Source organism: Perognathus longimembris, chromosome 8 (assembly GCF_023159225.1).
Source record: "Perognathus longimembris pacificus isolate PPM17 chromosome 8, ASM2315922v1, whole genome shotgun sequence".
Lineage (NCBI taxonomy): Eukaryota > Metazoa > Chordata > Mammalia > Rodentia > Heteromyidae > Perognathus > Perognathus longimembris.
Genome location: NC_063168.1, coordinates 23280331 through 23289723, shown reverse-complemented (window position 1 = coordinate 23289723; position 9393 = coordinate 23280331). Strand labels below are relative to the sequence as shown.

General features: G+C 41.5%; 1 protein-coding gene across 1 annotated transcript in view; it reads right to left on the bottom strand.

Annotated features, from left to right (window-relative positions):
• Positions 1–8106: 8106 nt before the first annotated feature.
• Positions 8107–9393, bottom strand: part of Plek (pleckstrin) — a 32829-nt gene continuing 31542 nt past the window's right edge. Inside the window, exon 9 of the mRNA XM_048352643.1 lies at positions 8107–8607. Coding sequence (XP_048208600.1) covers positions 8471–8607 — 137 coding nt within the window. The 3' untranslated portion in view covers positions 8107–8470. The remainder of the gene's footprint in view (positions 8608–9393) is intronic.

The window sequence follows — 9393 nt, the reverse complement described above, 5'->3', positions numbered from 1 at the left end:
TACCCAAAAGATTACAAGCAAGAGCACACTAAAACCACCCATGAGCACAACTATGTTCATGGCAGCACAATTTGTCATTGCTAAAATATGGAACCAACCCAGATGCCCCTCAGTAGACAAGTGGATCAAGAAAATGTGGTACATATACACAATGGAATTCTATGCCTCTATAAGAAAGAATGACACTGCCCCATGCATAAGGAAATGGAAGGACTTGGAAAAAAAAATCCTAAGTAAAGTGAGCCAGACCCAAAGAAACATGGACGCTATGGTTTCCCTCATAGGGAATAATTAGTACATATTTAGGATAGTCGTAGCAGAAGATCACAATAGCCCAATAGCTATACCTGTATGAATACCTAAGATGATGCTAAACAAAATGAACTCCAAGTTATGGAAACAAGTGGTACATCATTGTTGTAATTATTTTCAACATGCCATGTGAAACAGTACCCTTTTTTTCCCCTCGTACTACTTTCCTGTGGTTTTACCCCTGCTATCACTGTAATAGTGAGTACTCTATATACGTGTATTAGAACTAGGGAAGGAAAAGGGAATATCAAAATCAAGAGACAAAGGATAAAAAGACAAACCATTCCAAAAGCAATACTTGTAAGACCATTTGTGTAAACCAACTGTACAACTCATGGGAGGGAGAGGGAAATTGGGGAAGAAGAGGTGGGGGGAAAATGAGGGAAGAGCTAACAAGTTCGATAAGAAATGTACTCACTGCCTTATATGTGAAACTGTAACCCCTCTGTACTTCACTTTGACAATAAAGAAGAAAAAAACCCTGCTTTCCTGGTAATGGGCTCTGCAGCTAGCTCATCATGCTTACATCATTTTCTTGGGAGGCTTGGTCAGCTTCCTGTGTTGAAATACATCATCGAGAAAACTGCTAAGAGGTCTAGATTACTTCATTTACTTGGAAGGTGGTGAGGCTTCAGGGGAGCTTGAAAAATATATAGTTTATTGTATCAGAGTATGCTTTGTGCAAAGGAGGATTTGTTTTAGGGGGGTTGGTATATGTGCATTTCAGTATGAATAGCTTCTCGTGACTTTCCTTCCTGAGACCCTCCCTGCCTTGGTGAGGGGAATTCAGCAGGATTGAAGGCGCTGTCTCTCATCTCTGGTGGGTGAACAGCGTTTGAGAGTAAGAGAGCTATCTATTCTGGGATATTTTAGCAACTCAGTGTTCAGACTCAGTGACATATCTCATTTTTTTGAGTATTAAGCAGATACTCCTGATAGTGTTGGAATTGACAGACTTTCTTACTGGATGGCCCAGTTCTTACCTTCAGAGAACTGTGTGTGAAGCTGCCTGAGATTTTTCCTTGCTCACCGACAATGTTCCTATAATGGAGATGGTTCTTACTCTGCAGTGGAGACAGTGGAAAATGCAGGAGTGTCCTGTGTTAATGCACAGTCAAGACCCTTCTAAGAAGGTTTTTGTTTTGCTTTGGTGCTGTTCTTGGATCTTGAACTCAGGGCCTGGGCACTGTCCCTGAGCTTTTTTTCTCAAGGCTAGTGCTCTACTGCTTGGGCTACCACAGCCTCACTCCCAACTTGTTGGGTATTTACTGGAGATAAGAGTCTCACAGAATTTTCTTTTTTTTTTTTTTTTTTTTTTTTGGCCAGTCCTGGGCCTTGGACTCAGGGCCTGAGCACCTTCCCTGGCTTCTTTTTGCTCAAGGCTAGCACTCTGCCACCTGAGCCACAGCGCCCCTTCTGGCCGTTTTCCATATATGTGGTGCTGGGGAATCGAACTGAGAGCTTCATGTGTAGGAGGCAAGCACTCTTGCCACTAGGCCATATTCCCTGCCCCTCTCACAGAATTTTCTTCCCAGGCTGGCTTTGAACCACAATTCTCAGATCTCAGCCTCCTGAGTAGCTAGAATTGCAGGCCTGAATCACAAGCACCTGGCAGAAATTGTGTTCTTAAAAAGTTCCCACCGCGGTGTCTCTCATATCAGCCTGCTTGGTTAGCACTTGCCTCTTTATCTTAAAATTGAAATGAGGAAAAATTCCTGTTGTTTTAGAGTTCTGATCACTTGAGTTTTGGTAGAAGTATCCATCAGTATCTCATTATAGTCTTAATTTATATTTCCCTAATGACTCGTGGCATTGAGTATATTTTTATGAATTTATTAGCCATCCATTTATCTTTGGAAAAGTGCTGCTTTCTTCATTGTTTTTTATGTTTTCTTATTGCTGACAAAACATAGGCTTTTGATCATACAGAAGCTTTTTCCGGTATATACTTTCTCATCAGTAAAATTAGGCTTAAAAAATGTTAAGTGGTGGGTGCGGGTGGCTTGTGTCTGTAATTTTAACTATTCAGGAAGCTGAGATCTGAGTATCACTGTTGAAGCCAGCCCATGAAGGAAAGTCTGTAAGACTCTTAACTCCATCTAACCAGCAAAGCAGGAAATGGAGGTGTGGCTCAACTAGTAGAGTGTCAGTATTGTGCAAAAACATCAAGTGAGAGAGCAATGCCCAGAGTTCCAACCTCATACCAGTGCACACAAAAAGTTTTAATTATATACACAAGTCCACAAGTATGTGTGTATATGTGTCTGAGCATATTTGGATGTGACATGCATGTGTGTTTCTGAATGTGTGTGTGTGCAAGTGTATATGCATGTCTGAATGTGTGTGTGTGTATGTGTGTATACATCAGTTTAAGAAAATGTTTTTCAACATCATGCTTCTGGGCATTTGCCCAGAAGCCTCAAAACCAGTATCAGTAGGACACAGCTGCTACTTGCCTAGGTATATCTAACCACAAAGGTTTCTATTTAAGAAAAAAATGATGAAGCCTTGAACCCAGTATTGAGGTGAGCTCTGACCTATCAGGAAATGTTGCTGCAGCTGATAAAACACAACAGTGGACACAATAAGACAATGATCAAAAAGTGGTAAGAACCAAGTACATTTGTGTCAGAGCAGAGTGCTGAAGCAGATGGATTCAGATGCCAGGCGCCCCAGCTTCGAATCTCCCTCAATGAAGGCACTCATGCCCAGGGGTTACATTGATTCACTTTGTTTTTGTATTTATAAAATGCAGATAAAGCTTCCTCACACAATTGTTGTACAGATTAAATACAAGAAACTTGTGTGCTGTGTGGCCAAGTTCTTGGCATTCATAGTTCTAGCTGACTTCATGGGCTGGCTTCAGTAAGCTCTAGCTGTTATTATGTTATGCATATCCACATAGATATGTAGAAATATTGCATACTTTTCGTGACTTACAAATGTATTTCTAAGGTCTTACAGTGTTGTTTGGATGATGAGCTCAGGAGTGGGAGCTTTTGGACCAGATAGACTGTTTGTGTGTTCACACAGCGGGCAGATACTCTTATATGGAAAGTGGGTTACTTTGAGGGAAAGTGGCTTTCTTAAAGGACAAAAAGGAAGCATTCCACCCAGCATGATTGCAGCCATGGTCGAGTCAATTCACGCCTGCACAAACTAACTTCTGCCATGTGTGCCCAGTCCCCATCTTGGCCTGTCAGCCTGCCTGGAGCCAATGAGATCACCATGGTAACTGTGTAGTCCCCTATCTCTGTCCCTTAGAGCCCCAGGTGAGAAGACTAGAGGACAGCAGTGACAGGAGCGAGTGGCCTCTGCCCTTCCCAGAGAGGGTAGAGCAATTGTGGGCTAGATTACAGGGGAAGATTAGAATTGTGTAACTCTTTTGAATGACTTACAGTTTAACAAAGTGAATACTAGGAAGTCAGAACATACTTTGGGGGTCGGGGGCCAGTGAGGTCAAGGAGAGGTGTAGGCAGACAAATGAAGAAAGAAAGGGTGGATGAATACAGTCATTATATTCAACATATATATGTGAAAATGGAACCAGGTAACTTGAGAGGGTGGTGGGAGGTGGAAGAGATGGGGAGAATGATGGAAGGGGTGACATTGTACTGATAAGTTGATGTGTTGATTTGAAATATTTTTGTACAACTACTTAAAATAATAATAATTACAGCTATTTGTATTATAAAGTCTCCTCACTATACCTAGTAATGACCTCATTTCAACAGCTATTTATAGAGGGCTTGCTATTCACAGGCATGAAATTCTTAGGAAGGATTGAAAAAAATTATAAAACATGGACACTGTTCCTAACTCAACTCTACAACAAAATGTGGTGGGTGATGCCAGCTAACTTATATGGTTACCTCTTGCTAAATAGGTGCACAAAGATGGTAAAGATGATAATTGGGAGAATGGATCAGGAGGCAGGGCCTCAGTTGGTGCTTGAAGGACAAGGAAGAATGAGAGAGACAGGAAGAAGAGAGAGTTCTAGGCCATGGGGCCAAGAGGCAAGACAAAGCTCAGAAATATGATCTTCCTCCCAGGGCCCACTTGGGGGGCCAGGATGGCTGGAGCAAAGGAGAAATCCCTTTAGAAAAGGAGGTTAGGGCCAGTTTGAGAAAAGCCCTTTGTGACTGTATCAATGTCTGTGTTGTACGTAGTGGCCAGCCAAGCAACTTATTGCTGGTTTTTAACATTATTGCTGATTAAAATATTGTCCATCTATTTTTTTAAAGGGTCAGAGAAATTATACAGGCTCAACTGCACAACATAAAATATCAGAATCCTTGGATTTAGGTCTTGGGCACATATTCACTGTGAGAATTACCAATCCTGACAGATCAAAGGTTGAAAACCACTGGCAAGGAGCCTAGATTACTATGAGTGCCTTTTATGCAGACAAATCAGAAGAAAGGAAACTAGGATTTCTTGAGGACACACATGCCAGGTAACATATAGGTAATATTTCATTTGTTCTTAACAACTATGTCCTTGTTTTCATGTTAGCAACAAAGAAGCTGCTATAGTTTCGATCTGGAATGTTCTCCCATCATGTGACAAAGTCTTGGTCTCAAGTATGGCTCTATTGGTAGATGGTGAAGTGTAAAAGGTGGGGATCAAATGAAGTCTGCCAGTCAGTGGGACATCTCTTGACTCTTGGAACCTTAGTCCTTTCCTTTTCCTTTCTCTGCCACATCTTGGCCATGCAATGACAGCTTTTCTCTGCGACATGCTCCTTGCCATTATGTGCTACTTTATCCTAGGCCCTAAACTAAAGAAGCCAATGTACCATGGATTAAGACCCCTAAAATAAACCCTTTCTCTCTATAAATTGGCTGTCTCAGGCGTTTGTTATAGTAACAGAAAGCTAAGACTGAAGCTGATACTTAGTGACAATGCAAATGCAGTAGGTCACAGACACAGGATTTGAACCCAGGTTTCAGACTCCAGGACCTCTGCACCCGCCAACCACATCACAAATCCTTCCAACAAACAACTGTGTATGTTCTCTCCTTGAAATTTACCAATGCTCAGATTAAGTATAGTGTACTCATGGGTTTTATAAATGTTGTGCTTGCTTCTCCCCTCTTCCTTTCTCTCTTCTAGTGACATCTGAATTCTCTCTCCCCTTTGTTCTGAAACTAAGCCAAAAACAATGAGGGTGATAATTTCACACTGTTTATTTTCTTAAGCAACTTTTGACTTTTTGAAAAACTTCCTCATACCTTTCTCTTTGCACTGCCCTTTCCTCTGCAACCTCTTATAACACCTCCACCCACACACACAGTTGTGAAAAGTTTTGTTTAAAGCAGAAGACAAAATAAATCTGAAATATTTAACACTTTCATGATTTTCTGTTTACCCTAAGGATGATCAGGCTTCACACAAAATCCAAAGGAAATTATGAAATTGAAACCCTGTTGAACTTTTAAGTGTTGACCAACCAGCACTGAGAGGCGGTTGTTACCAAGCAAGTTTCTCATTTGGCTTTTGAAAGCCATTCCTGTAGTAGAATTTAACCACTAGTGTATATGTCTCCAGATTTCTATAAGAGAAATGTTCCTTCTTTAAATCAGTACTGTGTAAGGTTCTCAATTAGCATATCTTCTGCTGTTTTAGCTCCCAAAGCATATTGATTTTTTTCAGATTATTTTTCTGATTTACCAGCAGCATGATGCAAGGGTATAGTTCCCCCTGATGTCTCCACAATCAATCATGTGTTTTCCTCCCACTCTAAATTGGAATCCTCAATGAATGCTGACCTCTCTTTTCAGCCTCAGATACTCTTCAAGCAAAATGGACAGTTTGTAACTCCTTCATCCACATCCCCAAGGGAGATGTCTGTCTCACTGGGACTCAGACCCATTGTGGATTAGCCTGTAACTATGCCTTGGACAGCCTGAGCTTGATTTCTAAACCAAAGAAGGTCAAATAAAGCATCTATAACTATTCTCTAACAATCACTTTGCCAACAGATACCTCCTTCCCAACCAATTGTCCAAGCTAGCAAGCCTTCACGATGCCTTGAATGTTCACGGGGCCTCAGGATACAAGTGTAACGTAATCCCCAGGGACAACAATCACTGCAATGGAGTTGACCAGTACACAGCCTGCTCATTCATACATTACAGCCCCTCCACAGGAATCTTTCTTTCCCTCAGTGTAAACAGTTTACTGCATCCTTAACATCCTTATCTGAACACTGTAATCAAGGTGGTATATGTTTAAAAAGAAATCACACAATAAAACAGAGAAAGATACAAAGTATCCTTATATTTTCCCAGTTCCCAAGACTTACTTTTACTTTCAGTATAGTTTTATTATTACTTTGAATAGAGATTGACTGAAGAAAATTACAGTCATTGAAATGATTTGAGAGATGAAAGATACCATTATTAAAACTCAGTAGATCAAAGAGAGCGTAGAAAAGGAGTCATTAGTGAAAAGAAAAGTAGAGTCATTACACCAAAAAAGACACTAAAAGCTAAGTCATTTTTATTTTAAAACACAGATTGACTCCATATTAATAAATACTTTTAACACTGAATGTAGAAAATGAATGTGCGTATTTCACAAAGACAATGAGCGAAAGAGTCAGAGGAAAAAGCAGGCCTTTACCTCTGGCCACTGGTTAAAAAAAAAAAAATACTCTGAGAGTAGCAACAGGCTCATTAATAGTACAGGGATGCTGAGGGAGGTTAAAAAAATGCTAATAAATCCAGGGATGGCTTTCTCCTCCATTTTTCCCCCTTGCTGGGGCCATAAAATCAAAGAGTTTAAAAACTGTGACTTTGCACGCATACCTGGTTCTGTGACTACATTCTCAATTTGGAATAGGAATCACTAATTGTCATGGTGAAAAATTATAGACATGTTGTCATTTCAATCTAGGTCAGACCACTCTAGCTAATAACCAGGCTGGGAAGCCACAGCTGCTGCTGCTTAAGCTGCTGCTTGAGCATAGCACAGAATTGTGAATCAGGGCACTGAAGTCCTGTACCAAGTTGGTGGCCACCACTACAAGCTCTGTAAATACGAGGTCGTGAGTGCCGACATGGTATAAACCCATCATCCATCCAGCAGTCCTGTGTTCTAATCCTCCACATGGCAGCTGCCCAGGCCCCTCATGCGTACAGAAACCCATGTGACTTCTTCCCTCTCTCCCCCACTCCCTGCCCTGCAAAGCTCAGGAGACATTTGCAGATTTGGAGTCCCCCATCCTAAGTCTAATGAGTGGTGGAGAAATCCTCCAGAAAGGAACAACAGGTTGGAGTCCAGCAGGAGTGCAAAGGTCTGGGTGGCTTCTGAGCCTGAAAAAGACCCTCAGTGACTCCTGTCTTCCTTGGGGTCTTTTCTCAAGAAGACACTGAATTCCCAGGCCATAAAAAGTTATAGGAGGGGGGAATGAGGGAGGAGGTAACAAACGGTACAAGAAATGTATCCAATGCCTAATGTATGAAACTGTAACTGCTCTGTATATCAGTTTGACAATAAAGTTTTTTTTAAATTATAGGAGGCTTAACCCTAAAAGCCATAAGCCCCATCTTTTCTCAGAGGTGTCTGGGTAGGGAGGGGAGAGAAAGAGTGCCCCATCCCATCATCTCTTGGCCAAGAGCAAGTTGAAGGTAGTGTAAAAAAGTTCCATCAGAGTGTTCTGGAGACACTTGGCCGCAGTTCCAAAGGAAGGCACTATCTCCGGTTCTGTGCTAGCTGTCGGTTCCAAGGCTTTACTGAGGACTGACACAGCAGGACAATTAGGGAAACTGTCACCTCCACTCATTTTCCAATCATAGGGCATTCTTTTGTGTGTTTGTTGTCCTTTGTCTTTTTGGTTTTTCATCTTTAAGCTATGGAGGACCCCAGAGATCTCTGAGTTTACCCCTTTCATTTTCTAGAAATCTAAAAAGGCTAAGTAACCTACCCAGGCCACATAGTGTGTTCACACAGCTTGGGGATATGGAATAAGGCAGCGAGGCTTCTGTGAGCATGGCAGCGCAGGTAAATAGCATGTGGCACACCCTCAAATTCAGGCACAAACTTCCCTCCCTTGGGCCCTTTGCAGCTGCGTTGTCTCCGAAGGGGACAGGTCCTGGACAAAGCGAATGTGTTGGCTTTTCTCCGGAGGGGCTGAGGACCTGCAGGCGTGTCCTCACTTCCCAGTCCTTGAGGCCACCTGGATGGCTTTGATCCACTCCGTGCGCTCTTTGGGGGTGGCTGCTTGCAAGAAGTAATGGACTTCATCCGCTGTGATGATCTCGAAAAGGTTCTCCTCATCACTCTTCTTGCCTGGGAGAAAAGAAAGAACATGGTGGTGCCGGAGGCAGCAGAAGTGACCTGCCTGGCCTTCCCGGTCCATTCCGCTTCTGGAAGTCATTAACTGTCTGGCTTTTGCTTAATGGCTCCACAAAGTGTGTGTCTTCAAGCATACAATCATTGTACAATTCCACATACGGATTGTATAAATATATACATGATATATAGAAAGGTATATAGTATGATTGTGTATGTTTATTGTTCTACTTAAAAAAAAAAAACAAGTAAAATACTCAAGAAGTATTTTCTTTCTGCTCTCGGTGGCTTCAGAGCCTGAAAAAAGACTATCCATGACTCCTGGTTTCCTCAGGTTTTTTTTTTCAAAAGACAAAACTTCTGTGAAATGTTTTATTTTTAATCTAGTTTATAATAATAAATAAATGGTTCATAGTTTATAATAAACTAGGCTTTTCTTCTTTGTATTTAATATCTTCTGGAGGGGCTGTTGATTTTTGTTTTCTTCATTTGCTTTTTGGACACAAGACTGTACTAAGTACACGACTGACCTTGAATTCTCCATCCTCCTGCCTCTGCCTCCTTAGTGTTTGGATTATAGGTCAGAACTACCATACTCAGCTCCAATGAGTAATTTATAATAGTGTTTAACACGTCCCTTTCTTCTGCTCATAACATAAACCAAGGCTGACCTTAGACATATGTATGTTTCCACATGTGCGTATATATTTACATACACTCATATAAAAATGAGATTACCACCAAACTGTAACAATAGCCCTAGTTGAGTGTTTGTCAAGAGCT